The sequence below is a fragment of the Perca flavescens genome, chromosome 10, assembly GCF_004354835.1.
Source record: "Perca flavescens isolate YP-PL-M2 chromosome 10, PFLA_1.0, whole genome shotgun sequence".
Lineage (NCBI taxonomy): Eukaryota > Metazoa > Chordata > Actinopteri > Perciformes > Percidae > Perca > Perca flavescens.
In genome coordinates, this window is record NC_041340.1 from 15613021 (window position 1) to 15628401 (window position 15381).

At 40.8% G+C, this 15381-nt stretch overlaps 1 protein-coding gene across 5 annotated transcripts in view; it reads right to left on the reverse strand.

Annotated features, from left to right (window-relative positions):
* Window positions 1-2197: 2197 nt before the first annotated feature.
* The window catches only part of atp11c (ATPase phospholipid transporting 11C (ATP11C blood group)), a 48900-nt gene continuing 35716 nt past the window's right edge, over window positions 2198-15381 (reverse strand). Inside the window, exons 13-31 of one of the 5 annotated variants that reach the window (XM_028589061.1) lie at window positions 14473-14643; window positions 13917-14122; window positions 13679-13750; window positions 13493-13566; window positions 13292-13395; window positions 12931-13112; window positions 11673-11939; window positions 11366-11543; window positions 11154-11256; window positions 10894-11039; window positions 10521-10580; window positions 9565-9692; window positions 9008-9143; window positions 8842-8907; window positions 8575-8678; window positions 8297-8453; window positions 5565-5670; window positions 3883-3914; window positions 3530-3583 (exon numbers count right to left, since the gene is read on the reverse strand). In XM_028589061.1, the coding sequence (XP_028444862.1) occupies window positions 5569-5670; window positions 8297-8453; window positions 8575-8678; window positions 8842-8907; window positions 9008-9143; window positions 9565-9692; window positions 10521-10580; window positions 10894-11039; window positions 11154-11256; window positions 11366-11543; window positions 11673-11939; window positions 12931-13112; window positions 13292-13395; window positions 13493-13566; window positions 13679-13750; window positions 13917-14122; window positions 14473-14643 (2256 nt within the window). In that variant the 3' untranslated portion in view covers window positions 3530-3583; window positions 3883-3914; window positions 5565-5568. Of the gene's footprint in view, window positions 3584-3882; window positions 3915-5564; window positions 5674-8296; window positions 8454-8574; window positions 8679-8841; window positions 8908-9007; window positions 9144-9564; window positions 9693-10520; window positions 10581-10893; window positions 11040-11153; window positions 11257-11365; window positions 11544-11672; window positions 11940-12930; window positions 13113-13291; window positions 13396-13492; window positions 13567-13678; window positions 13751-13916; window positions 14123-14472; window positions 14644-15381 lie in introns of all 5 variants that reach the window. The other 4 variants (XM_028589058.1, XM_028589062.1, XM_028589059.1 and 1 more) reach the window with 4 other exon arrangements.

Consider the following 15381-nt stretch of genomic DNA (forward strand, 5'->3'; position numbering starts at 1 on the left):
AGACTCAAGTGGAGAAAACAGATATATATATATATATATATATATATATATATATATATATAAACCTCATCTACAGTGACTCACAGCACTTGATGTGAGGCCACACACAGAGCAGTAGGAGAGCAGCAGTACGCCGTCCTGATATGCAGCCACTCAGCTGATCCAGCTTAGCCTCTCAGCCATCTCATTACTACACAGCATCTGCTTAATGTGGTCAAATGCACACAAACACACACTCTCAGCCGCCCACACATACACACATCCTTACATCAGACAGAACCTGCTGACATAGCCGTGGGTTTAACAAAGCACTATAAGACGTTGGTTTATCTTTAAAAGATTCTGTTTTATTACAGAAAATCTTCAGGTTTTGAACATACTAGTTTCAAAGAGGTACATTCAGCTTGGAGGTTTGGAGCGTTGAGGCTGGAGACCCAAAGGGCTGGAGGTGGCGAGGTGTCCCTGCTGCATGGTGCAGGGCTGCTGAGGTGCCTGAAGATGTCCACCTCCACCCCTCACAGACAGGGACAGCGTCCACAGCCACAGAGCCTCTCGTGCTTTTTTTTTGTGTGGACATTTTGATTTTATTACAAAAGTGGCTGGAAAAAGGTTGCATTAAAAATACAATCCATTATTTTATACTTTTTATTTAGACAGGCAAAACGTTAGATTCCAAGATATTTTTTTAGCTCTGAAAATAGCATCTCTGATGTCACTTAAAGGTTTTTACATTTTTTTAACAAAGCAGGCAGCCCCTTTCAGTGTGTCCTCTGACATCCGGTGTCTCTGGCACAGTGCAGTCTGGAGGTGACATGTCACAGAGTAAAGAACAGCCTCCTTCATATTCCTTACATCAGAAAAACAAGCTGTCTTAGTAGAAAATGACACTAAAAGGCATGTACATTTTTCCATTTGTTAAGAATAAATCAACATCAAATTATTATTTTTTTAAATCTCCATTTGACTGCCATTCTGCAGATGCATTGTATCAGATATGTCAGGCTACAGTCAGTAGGGTGAAATACAAGGCCAGTACTAGAAAGTACCGGAGTTATTGTTTCAGCCGGGATCAGTGAAGTAGTTAACTATAAAATCAACATATTGACAGATTATGAAGGTACTCATCAGTTTAAACAAAGAGTTACAATAACCTGGTAAAAGGAGTGGTATTTTTTCAGAGGTTGACTGTGAAATTGGGAGTGTGTTTTGGGGGAGGGGGGGCTGCCTGTCTTTGCATGTATGACAAAGACTATTAAACAGGATTGGCACAGGCTCACATCAGGGCTGGATTAACACAGACTAACTCAACTGGCACAAAGCTGACCACTCCACAATAAAAAAAAGATTTATGTCATAAAAGTAACATTTGTGAGTAAAAGTACACTTAACAATAAATATGCCAAATAGACAATACATGTTTCTGGAAAAATAAAAAACAAAAACAGTATTTGGAAAGTGTTTGAAACCATGGCATGTTTAAATGGAATGTGTGAAGCACTGAAGACGAAGTTAAAGGAAGGAAAAAAAGGCCAAACCAGTCCACTCCATCCTCCTGTTGGTCAGCAAATTTGACCAAAAACAGAAGGAAGGAGATGGAGCATGGAGCCTTACAGTGGCATTAACTAGGTTAACTCGGCAGGTCTGAAATTAATTTTCTTTACACGTCGACTTCAGCCTACCTGAAACAAATGCAAAACTACTGTAGATAATGGGTAACGAACATAAATACCTAATTTAGGCTTTAGTGCATCTGCGCATTTATGTGTACAACGTGCGTTTCTTGTGTGTGCGTTATTCTCTTCTATCTGATGTGTGTGTGCTCAGGCACGTATTCATGTGCCTTAGTGACCTTCTACGCAATGAAGAAACCAGCTCCCTTAATAGTGCAGGAAATGTCTAAGCCAACTACATCACAAGGTTTAAGTAATCCTGGTTTCCTAGACACACAGGAAATTCTGGCTTTTCTCATTTCCCAGCACTCACTTATGTAACACACACACACACACACACACACACACACACACACACACACACACACACACACACACACACACACACACACACACACACACACACACACACACACACACACACACACACACACACACACACACACACACACACACACACACACACACACACACACACACACACACACACACACACACACACACACACACACACACACACACACACACACACACACACACACACCTTTAAGGTCACACTAGTGTGGACAGAATCGGATCGCATTACGTTCATCTTTTTTGGCTTTGAGCAGATGCTATAATACGTCTCTAAGCTATATATACAGTACAGCACATATATTAATTTACTCATCTTAAATTATCTTTGAGGTTGGAAGATTTAGGTCATGCTCCGAGCAATGTTTCATTGCTTAACATATCTAATCTATCTCTCAATCTTGCACACGCACACACACACACACACACTTTTTGGATTGAGTGTTAATATGGCCTTTATACATCTTCATTCAATAGAGCAGTGGTTCTCAAATTTCTTTCAACAATGTACCCCCTTTGAAATGTAAGTACCCCCTGACCGGCATAAAACATTTTTGGTAGAAAAAAATGCCTAGCTATATTAAGAGGCACAATACAGCAATGTGCCATATTAGTGTCTAATTTACCAAACAATAATATTGTAACATTTAAAAAAAAAAAAAAAACTCAAGTATCCCTCTGCTGTACTCCTAAAAGTATGTAAACCCCCATTTGAGAAACACTGCAATAGAGAATGCAGATTCATTATTTTGGAAATAATCATAAAATCATCTATAAACCAGAAAAGCATTCATTTTTGGAGATTTCAACAGTCTGAAATCACCTTCAGTAACTTTTCATTTAGAATCACTTGGACCCGTGGATGAGTGCATTTCCTGATATAACCATTTAAAGAATACCCGTTGAAAAGCGCAATAACTGTAAAGTAGAATAACCGTTCAAAGAGTAACCGTTGGAGAGAATGAGATCATCATTTCTTAATCCAGAACTTTGCAGAATAAAATGACTGAACATCAGTGGAGTGAAGCGTTCTTTCGAGCCTTCTTTCATGCAGGTGAACCATTCTTGGACTGGATACTATTACAACTGCTTGTTAAAACACAGCAGTTCGATAGAGCTACTGACAAGGCAGCCGTGTATGCATTCATTTGTAAGCTAGTATTTTAAAAAAAAAGTAAAAGAAAGAAAGCTCATGCCTGTCATCTGAGTAGATTCTTTTTTTTTTAAATAATGCAGGGCGCTGCTCTGCAGGCATGCGTTGGGGGTTGGGAGCTGTTGGGATTGGGCAAAAAAAAAAAAAAAAAAAAAGGACGGAGCAGAGATGCTAGTCAAAGGCTGATAAACCCCTTTTCATCCCTTCCCCCTCAGTTAGCACATCTCTCTTTTTCTTCCTCCTTTTCTTCTCCTCCACTTCTCAGATCAGGTATGATGGCAGACGGCTCTGACCCGACTGGTACAGGACCCTGAAAGTGGCTGATGCCACCATTGTTGGGAGTCCTTGCCACCTTTTATTCGCGCTCCTTCAGGTGCTTGTAGGATAGTGGTGTGACCGCTGCAATCTGAAAAAGCACAAACAGATGGGTTTTACTTCAATGTTTTCATTACGAGCTTGTGCAAACAAAAGGAAGGGGACAAAACACCTTGCAATCTCCATCAATTAAGGGAATAAGCGGTGATTGGCCACGTAGCACGATTCATGAAAAACACTAAAATGGCATTCTCCCCGCCACCAGAGACAAGCAGAAATTAGTAAAGGTAATGCTCCCAATTTCATCCAAGTCTACTGATCTGTTGAAGCTCAGCAGGGACATTGAACAGACACAGAAAATTAAATTAGGTTTGTCTCACTGTAGTTTACCTGGATGTTTGTAGGAGGCCACCCTCTGACAGCTATTGGGAGAATAGAAATGCACGTTAAACAGTGAAAGCTGTTGCAAAAGGCCTTGTGCTTTTGTTAAGCAACAGATATCGGTGACCCTGGTCAACAGTGATAGGGAGGTGTGACATTTCAGACCAATCTACAGGGGATAGACGACAAAATGAAAACACCAAGACATTTAACAGAATATCAACTGCCCAAAAAGATGGAGAGATGCCCTTTCACCTCAGAACACCTCCAATGCTCTTGATATTGCAGCCATAAAGTAGGACTTTAAGGACATCTAATGGGTTATTTGAAGATTGTGTCTAATATGACACAATCTACCCAAGTTGTGTGTATATTCGAGACTAAAAGTGTTTCATGTCAAATTAATAAACAAGACATTATACATTTTAAAACAGACAAATACAGACACAATATATAATAAACCATGAAATTGTAAAATAATCTGACACATTTTTTAACTTTGCTCCTTATAAAAATGTTATTTCATCCTGCTTCTTTACAATAACAGTTTTTCAATTATTTATAATTCAATTTCAGCAGTTTTTATTTTCTAATGTTTTTTTCCCCCTAACTGTTCTTCTCAGTGACCGTTTTATTTCATAATGCCAATTTTCATCGCACAGTCTAACAGGGCAGAGCCAGTTATGTGATATCAAAGCAAAAGCCAATCAAATAACAGGCATATTCCCCTCCCCACCTGACATCTCTCTACGGTCAGCTATTGAATAAAGGAAACAACAAAAAATGTTTACAATTTTTTTCATTTGAACATAAAAACTGCTGAAATAAATAATAAATATATATATTCCATATTATGTCCATATTTTCTTTATTCCATAGTGTCTTATTTATTTATTTAATCCTGGTTTTCCATGTTCATCTTCTAAAATTTTTTAAATGATGCTTTCCATTGATAATTTCCATTCATTTTGTTGCCATCCCCTTTATGTAATGCAGCACCATGGTCTGAGGTTAAGGCAACGTCACATCATGCAGTGAGTAAGGCTCAGCAAATCACAAACGCATACATTTTTTGCCAGCCAAGTAAGCAGATGACGACCACCAACACAGGATTGTATGTGCACACAGGACGAAACAACCATGACCAAACCACAACGGTACAAACAACGAACATGAATGTCAGACTGGGGAAAGTTATAATCACAGAACAGCTCTGTTGTTTCACACTGCCAGATAAGAAAACCCAATCAAACTGACACCAACCCTCACACTCAGACATTCCTGATACAAAAATTAGATGGACTAAAAACATTGAAAATTGGGGTTTTAAAAGCACATGCGGAAGGTAATGTAAGCAGGGCTTCCAAAGGGAGGCTGAAAGGAGCATGTTTTTAAGTTTTGCAACATTAGGCCTAGTATATAGAGATGCATTCACAAGTTGTGCACCATTTCAACTAAAAATGTTCACACAGGACTTGAGTCTGACATGGAAAAAGTGCATCTTTTCAGCCAGCCAATATCAGCTCACACAATACAGAAGAACACACTGGGTCTTGTTGACTGTGACCTCTATGCCATTATGCTTTTGATTCCCTTGTTAAAACTTAGAGTTAGGGACCAGAACTGCTGAAGAGGTTGGCTGGGGGAGCGGGTCTTTGATTGGCTTAAATGGCCTGAAGGTGGGCTGGTACCTGTTTAAATGACAGTATTGGACTCATCTGAAAAGGTTCTCATAAGCAGGGGCCTGGCTGAAGACCGGGGAGACTGGTTGCCCCCCACGCTCGACTGAACCGGCTTCTTCTAGAAGGGTGAGGCAAGAGACACCAATGACATCACTACGCTGACAAACACACACTTTGCCTCTCTCTTGCACACAGACAAACACATATTCACAAACGAACAAACATATACATACAAAAAGACTTTAACACTGGACAGGTGGACAATGAAAGTCCGTCCTGGTGCCTTTTTATACACCTTTTCCTTGCAAGAATAATTTTGCAGAAACCTTATATCTCTATATAACACGCACGCACAGACAAAATGAAGTGGCTCGCAGGGTTTGTGGTGAGGATCCAGGATGAGGTTGTTGACTTGAGCCTCATGCAGGTAAGTTTGGGTGCTTTGACGTGCTGCATTCACCTGACTTGACATGCGGCGGCAGCAGCAGGCATTGGAGCAGCAGCAGGCATTGGAGCAGCACAGGCGGCTGGGGGGGGGGGAACACTGACTGATACAACTGGACAGACAAGAATGGAAAAACTGACTGCATCAGTCCTACTCCATACTGCTTGGGCACACACACCAGCCCACTGACCAGCATTCCTTCTAATTTAATAGACATATATCTAAAGATAAGCACTCAAATTAAGGCTTAAAGGAACACGCCGATTTATTGGGAATTTAGCTTACTCACCGTAACCCCCAGAGTTAGACAAGTCGATACATACCCTTCTCATCTCCGTGTGTGCTGTAATGCTGTCTGACGGCTCCAGCGGCATCAGGCCAGCACAGAACATGCAGGTGAATGGTTCCAGCAATCCTACTGCTCCGAATAAGTGACAAAATAACGCCAACATGTTCCTATTTACAGGTTGTGATTTGTGGAGTGACAGCGTGTACAAAAAACAACGTAACATGAGACACAACCGTCTTCTAACCGTAAACAAACCGGGAACTATATTCTCAGGTGGAAGAATATAGTACTTGGGCGGAATGATATGCTCGCAGCAAGCCTGTCTGAGAATATAGTTCCCGGTTTGTTTACTGTTAGAAGACGGCTGTGTCTCAGGTTACGTTGTGTTTTGTACACGCTGTGACTCTACAAATCACAACATGTAAATAGGAACATGTTGGCGTTATTTTGTCACTTTTGTCACAATTGGGAGCAGTAGGCTAGTTGGAACCAGTTACCTGCAGGATCTGTGCTTGGCTAAGCTAATGCTGGAACCGTCAGACAGTGTTACAGCACGCACGGAGATGAGAAGGGTATGTATGGACTTGTCTTACTCTGGGGGTTACGGTGAATAAGCTAAAGTCCCAGTAAGTCGGCGGGTTCCTTTAAAGATGAGGACATCTAAGGATAGCATCCCTTATGTAATAATTCATCTGAAATCTGAATTGTCTGACCGAATCTGTCCAACCGAGTGGGGACTGTAAAAAACCACAGAACGCCACCCCGAGTTACTATAGAGGGTAATAAAGGAGTCAAACAGTGGGAGAGGAAGGACACAACAGGTAGGAAACCAGCGGACTGGCAGACACAGAAACTCTGCAGGCAGAGCTGACAGAAAGAAAAAGAGACCTCAGTCACTCCACGAGAAGCTGTGAGAGCTAGCGGTCTGCGACAACATGAAGATAGTAGATGTCCCAGAGGAAGGAAGGCGATGTTTCATCTTTAGGGAGGCAGGTCCACAGAGGAAGAGAGAAGAAATAAGAGGGTGAGACAGGGTAAGAAGAATGCCTCTAAGTGCAAAAGCGAGAGTACTTGTTAGGAAAACAAAATTGAAAAGTTGGAAAACAAGTAAAAAAAAAAAAAAATCAAATGGAGTTTTCTAAAATAAAATGCTAGCTAGAAAGTACTAGATAGTAACATTGTACCACTTATATTTACAACGGTCATGCCATTTACATATGTAGACTGCACTGGAATACTCCTCAGTATGCCATTTTATTGATTCTGTAACTTTAACATCTGACAGATACACATTCAAACAGAAAAAAAAAAACTGTATCAAGTATATAATGCACAAAACTGCTGTAAGACTTTGTTTGGTTTACTACTTTTCCTAAATAAAACAAGTCTAGACACCATAAAAAAAAAAGTGTGGAACGCACCCAAAAGCACCGTGCATACCACCAAACATTTCCAGCTGCTTGGAAAACACATTAGCCTCATGGGGAGCTAATTGAAACAAAATATTTCTCTGGGAAAGTCATCTTCAGGAGGAAATAAAATGCACTAACTGCTAAGGATATTAAAGCCTGATTTGAAAAAATTCCAAATTCTAACCCTGTGTCCCTGTGCTAATAGTCCCATTACCGCTTGGTTTATGTCAAATACAGTATATGTATTATTTAAAAAATCTCTTTTCTCTTCCTTTAAAAAAGTAAAAATATAATATATATCATTTTGATGACTCATCTTGAACTCTGGGTGTATTGTAAATGTCTTGATTTAAATGTGATTCAGTCCTCTGCAGTGAACAATTGCTCTGCATATACAAAAACACGCCCACTTTAGAAATACATCAAGCATGGGCTCCTTTAACCACGACAAACCATAGAGAAAATAAATGGTTGAAATGATATATGTAAAGTTTAAGCATCGTAAATCTGGGATAGAGAGGAGAGGAGAGGAGAGGAGAGGGGTAAGTAGAGTGCAAATAATGTGTGTCAGGCCAAGTGTGTGTTTCAGCTCTACCTGTCGAGTGTGTGGCCCACGGGGCTTGCGGAACACCACAAGCAGGATCTCTGGCAGTAGGCTGAGCAGGATGAGCAAGATGATGACCAGCCAGGCTGACACAGAGCTCAGCATGTTGGCAAACACAAAGTACAAACGTTGCTGCTTCAAGAAAGGCCTGCAGGAGAGGGAACACTGTGGTTTACACTGACTGAGCTACAGGGGTTGAAAAGAAATGAAAATGTACAGGTCGGCTACAATGATTATGTAGGTTATCTTATCTTGGTTTGTTTTCTAACCATATTATTCCTCCCCAGAAGAAGCTGAAAAACATGTAGAAAGCCAGGGAGCCCCAGATTACAAAGTGGTTGATCCATGTCCAGTGCCGCGTGTCCAGAGCGAGCTAGAATGGCAGAGAAGAGTCAATAAATGGACATGTTAAATATTCAACAAACTTTGCCAAAGTCAGTGTTCTGCATATCTGCTTCCAACTCTCCTGTGAAACAGCTGCTGTAATGATACACCCTTTCATAAGATAAGATAAAAACAACAGGGGAGTGGTTTACCTTTAGTGTGACAGTGAAGACGAGGACAGTGAAGACAATTGTTCCATATGACCAGTTCCCAAAAACCTGGATTTAATTAAGATAAATTAGCAAATGTACTTAAGAGACAATACTTAATCAAGTAATTTAAATATCACACTTATTTAGAGGGTGAATTAAATCAAACCTGGCCATTATCCTGCAGTGCTGGGTTACTGAACAAATATCGAACACCAAAGAAGAAGAGCAAGCCATGAAAGACTCCAAGTAGAGTCCAATAGAGGAACGGTCCCCACCGTAACATGGCGTTCTTAGCAATCTCTCTACAGAAAATCATGAAAGACAAAGTCATATACTGCTTCATCACATTTATTACAGTGACTTGGAAAATGACTATAGTTGATATCAGTACATTTCTGCATACATCTGGTCAAAAGTGCCAACAATACAATTGAATATTTAAAAAGGACAATTCCCAATTAGTATTTACATCAAATAGCTAATGTGGGACAGGTATGCCTATTTTTTATGTGTTAAGGGAGCAGAAATAGCTAACTAAAATGTGGCTTTGCCAGAGGGCCTTTGTGACTTGTTCATTACATTTCAAATCACGAGTAATAATCTACGGCTAAAAAGTAATTACATATGGCTCAGCCTTCACCTTTTTAGTCATTGCTATAATTTCTTTTTGTCTTTATTCTGTGACATACTGTTTTACAGTCACAGGAAGGCTCCCAGGTTTACCTGTAGAGGGTAGAATTGTCCAGCAGAACCTCCATGCAGATGTGCTGCTCCAAGAGACTGTAAGCCAGGATGGGCATAGAGGTGAAGCAGATGTTGTACATCGTCAGATAGGCCGCATCATAGAGGGGCTGGGGAGGATTGGGGAGGATTGGGGAGGATTGGGGAGGAAGGGGGGGTCCAGGGGTTAATATCATGGAAGGAAAAAACTCATACACACCATCATACTTACACATACAGTGTGTCATATAAGCAAGCTTGTATACATCTTTCATGTACTTATGGAAGATCCATGTCAGGGGCCATGTGGCATGATGGAGAGTTAAATATTCACACTCACCTCTCACACATAAAAATACCAAAACATAATCAATAATCTTAAAAATTAAAAGAAATATCTGTAATAATGAATGCACCAACCTAACACTAGCACTAATATGTATATATACCATAACACATTGATAAAATACACTTAGGTCTCATTAATAAGAAAGGTGAATTCATCAATGTGCTCCAAACTGTCATCTAATCCAAACCTGAATTTCTATAATGTATTATTTAGCCAGTGTATTTTAGCAGTGACACACACACACACACACACACACACACACACACACACACACACACACACACACACACACACACACACACACACACACACACACACACACACACACACACACACACACACACACACACACACACACACACACAATATCCACATACAATGAACCATGGTGGCAGCACATGACACATGTCTGTCCTATTTTAACAGTGCTACAGTATGTAGCCTAACATATCAATCAAAGCCCAAACATCCCAGGGTGCAGTGAGGGAGGGGCAATCGGAGGGAAAGAGTCCGGCATTCAGGAGGACAAGGAGGTGTGGATTCAAGGGATGCTGCCTCCTTTCATGTTCAGACCATTTTTGAACCTCAAAGGGCCTCAATACATACTCACTTGCTGGGAATAGCCACAGAAGAACTGGTACAAAAACTGAGGTAAGATGAAGCAAAGGTTCTGCAGGCAAAGAGAGAAAAAGAAAATGCTCACACTAATATACAAAAACAACATCAAATGCATTCATAAGTTTCCATGTGCTTGTAATGTAGGTAAAAAAAACTCAATATATTAACCTGAGTTGAATCAAAAAAAAAAAACCTGTTTAATTTTTTAAGAGGAGTGAGGATTGTTAAATCTGTCCCACCCCATAATCGTCAAATCAAGTAAGCGTGTTTGTTTATTTTTGGGGAAATACAGGCTTTCCTAAACCCAAAACAAGTTGTTAGCCTAAAGAATGACATGAAGTCAATGTGCTGTCTGTTCCTCCCACCTTGTAAAAGAAATATTGCACCAGGTGTGCAATGCGAACATAGTAGAGATGCCCATGAGCCAACAAAAGTTTCTTGAGGTGCTTGAGTTTGGGGATGGCATAATCACTGTTCCTCACTGCCTGCCGACCCTCTTTACCCTTAATACCTGAAACGACAAGAACAAATATCACACACTACCATCATCAACAGGTTACCCTTTCCTCCAGTTGGGACGGTAGTTAGAGATCTGTTAGTCAGCTTCAGCAAAACAATTTCTTACCAATGCCAACGTGAGCTTCCAAAATCATGCTGACATCATTGGCACCATCTCCAATGGAAAGGGTGATTGGGCTGCCTTTAGAATTCTTCACCATTTTAACTATCTAAAGATGGAACAAGGCAGAGGGTAAACCGACAAAGTGTTGTGAAAATCATTATATTAATTCTTTAATGAAAAAAATATTTCACAACATTTTAACTGATTGTTCTGACCTGTGCCTTTTGTAGAGGAGCCATGCGGCAGCAGAGCACAGATGCACAGTTTTGACATATCTCCAGGAACAGGTTCTTGTTGCAACTCGAGTTGGATTCAGAGGAGGAGTTGAGCACCATCGATAGAGTGGCTCCATCTATGATGAAACCATAGTCCTGGGTTGCTGAAGACCAGGTCCTACAAAACAGAACAGGGACATGGGTTCAAGTTTAATCATCAATACGATTCAGTTTGGTTAAATGATCCCCCTAGTGCAAGAGCAAAGTATCACATAATAACCTCTATACAGATCATGAAGGTACCAACCTGGTGACGCCAGCCTTTACCGGTGGTGCATCCTGTACAGCTTTCTTGTGGTATTCATGCAAGAGATCCTTCAGTCGTTTCTCCCGCTTCTTCCCTCCATCCTCCAAAGTACGCACTGTCAGCTCCAACAGCTCTGTATTTCTCTGGAACAACCTACAAGCGTAACAGGTGGACTTTGCCGTCTCCATCTTGTCCCCCGTTAGGACCCAAACTTTAATGCCTGCACCCTGCAGAGCCTCCATGGTCTCTGCTGCCTCCTCTTGAAGCCTGGGGGATAAGAACATCAAAATTAAGTTATGACACAAGTGAAAGATTATCACACTAACTCTAAGATGTTAATACTATCACTAGAAATAAAAATAAAAATGTCACCAGTTAAAAAAAAAACACACCAGGTTTAAATTTCACCGGAGATCTAGTGTATTAAAGCAAAGGGAGACCGCTTTGTAAAACAACAAAACGGAACAAAGCTGCAGTTTTTCTCCTGCAAATGAACTTAAATGAGGATAAGACTGTCTTTGCTCAGGCAGATATCAGATGGGACTGTGGGAAATGTGTGTGAAAAGTGTGACATACACATTAGTACGAACAATACCACTATTCTGACATCAACATTAGTTCTCAAAGAGCACTTGTCTAATAAAGTAAGTATCTTCTGATATCCAGATCATTTTACCCCAATAATTTGAGAACACAATAATTACACTCTGATAGAAAATGTATTTATTATAAACGTATTTCAGATAAAATGCATGGATGCATGCTAATGCAATAGCAATTATAAAACAATAATCTTGGATTGTGGAACAGTACCTAATGTCAACCACAAGATGGCAGTGAGAGCTTACATTTGAAAGATATATGGGGAAAAAAGGTAAGGCTTTTGGCTGTAAAATTAGATACGACAAGCGCCTTCAAACCTGACAAAACACTACGAGGAATCTGGTGACCTATGGCAAAGAGCATGAGGCAGAACAAGTGTGCTGTAAGGATGCTACTGTAAAGGAAGTACTGAGGTTGCATAAAAAGAACAGGATGTTTATGACATGTCTATTGGTGGCATCTGCTAACTTTTGGCCTCTCCTATACATTTTAGGTGTATTCTGAGATTAAGGGCCCCTTAAAAATCTTGGTACTTATCTTTAATGAGAGGGAGCGGAGAGGGAGGACAACAGCAGCGATAATAACAAAGATAACAAGATAACAAAATGCAAGACATTTGTTAACTTTAAACGTCAGCAGGTTGATCAGCACCCACCGATCTTCTACAGCAGTAGCTCCTATTAGACTCATGCCAGTCTCCACTTGGTTGTAAACAGTAATGAGCTTCTCCTCTCTGTCCTGCAGAGCCAGTCTAGCTTCCCTCAATCCTGCATCTGCCTGGGCATACTCTTCTGCACTGAGATATTTGTAGGCCACACATAGCGTCCGGTAGCCCTCCTAAAACAGTGAAACACACAGCACCCAATGTAAGAAGAAGAAAACACAAAATAATCTGTCTTAACATCATTGTAATATCATTACAAGACATATTAAAACATGTCCAACCCTAAAATCACACAAACATTTTCAAACATAACAGAAACTAGAGAGAGAGGCAATTTGTTTATGCCACCCACTGTTGCATTACGCTCCACATTCATGCGTATCCGTTCAACCTCCTCCTGTCTGACTCGAGGAAAGATGGAAGAGTCCGCTCCCTTACAGAAGAGCAACGTATCACCTGGACACAAACAAACACACAGCATGATGAGGGCTGAGGGCCAACACTACTGTAAATCATGGTCAATGCAATAAACTTGACAGTAGCTCAAGGTCACCTGATTTGGATCTGACTATTACACTCATTCGCCTTCTCACTGGGTCAAAGTTCAACACGTGAAGCAGTTCATACCTTTGGGAAATACAAAATGGAAATTAAATAAAAAAAGCTGTAGTGCGAATGCAAATAGAAAAATATATGAATGAAAACTAAAAATCTCTGTCTGTGAAAATTACTGACTTACATTTCAACATCATTGTTCCTGGTGAGAATTTTCATGGTTTTACTTTCGAGACCCAGAAATGTGAAGCCATACCTGCAGATAGAGACAAAACCCCACAAATGAGCCACTTATGTACTCATGTGCTATATGAATGAATGAATGTTGTAATGATAGATTCTGTGATATTCATATTCAAACGCCGTGCTTGCTCTTTGCTACGTCAGCTCAGCTCATTGAATCATAACAGCCCATCTCTTACCTCATGGCACCCTTGACCAGAGCAACCTCATCAGGGGAGGAGGCGATAAAGCCTCTCTGCTCCTGTGGTGGATGAGGCACCTCTCCATCCACCCCGAAGCCATCCACCTGGTCTATCAGTCCGTCCCCTTGGCTCTGCTGAGTAGACTCCTTCACCTGGACTGTGTGGCACAGACACAGGGCACGCAGAAACAGCTCTTCCCTCTCCTAATAACACAACCCAAACATGAGCAGTGAAACAATTTTCCATGAACTATAAACTAAAAATATATTAATTTACAGCCACATATGGAGCCATATACAGTAGCTGGAGTTTAGATAAAGCCCTGAATTTAACTCCATTTGTCTAAATTGACATACTTGTTGAAGCGCAACCGTCTGTAAAGTGTTATCAGGCGCACTTTGCTCCTCCTCCATGTTGAGGCTTATGCGGACATGTGAAGGAGCGATACGTGGGTGACCTATGAAGGGTCTTTCTGAGCAGCAAGCTATGTACTGGCCATATGTTGCAAAATGTGTGACTTTTACAACAGATGGAGGGACACCACAACACCTACCCTGCCAGCTTTCTGCTGCACTTTGTTCACAGGTCCATCTGTGACACAGAATCCGTCCAACTCTGAGTTTGCGTCCCGGTACTTGTACTGAAAGCCGTCAATGCAGCACTCTATGAACTCCATGTTGTTCTGAGTGAGGGTGCCCGTCTTGTCTGTAAAGACATACTCCACCTGCAGGCAATGTGATAAAAAAAAATTAGAGATGCACCTATAGACTGGCCGGTGACCGGAATTGGCCGGTTTTCACGTACTCGGCAGGTTAGTCTACATGCTACAATTAACTGACAACATAAGTTATACGAGTTACAGTTCTCAAGGACGCACGCACACACGGCTGCAACAGCACAGTCTCTTTTTCCTTTCTCTCAACTTTTCCGCCGTGTGTCGCGCGTACCTGCTCGCGGTGTGAAGCGCGTGTCCGCTCTATTCTCGCACATGTAGAGAACCTCGTGAATTAACATGCAACATGTCAGCTGTTTGGAAATTCTTCCACGTGTGTGCAGAAGATAACAAATTTGCAATATGCAACACCTGCAAAGAAAAAGTAGGGCGTGGAGGGATGACACCAAAAACCAAAATCACATTTTTTTAGTTGGATATTGGATGTGAAAAGAAGGAAATGGTTCTAACATTGCACCTTAGATGTGTGTGAATTTCCCACACCAGGAGTCATTTATATAGTTGTATTTTATAGTGATCCATTATCTGTTCAAAACATTTTCTATGTTCTGTGCCTAATGTTCTATTAAAGAAAAGATAGAAAATAAATATTTGTGTGTGCTGTAGAGTGGTTAGAAAAAATTAAATCGAAATCGGCTAAAATCGGTATCAGCTGGCCTAACTCAAAGAAAATCGGAAACGGCCTAGAAAGTTGTAATCGGTGCATCCCTAAAAAAAAAAAAAAAAAAA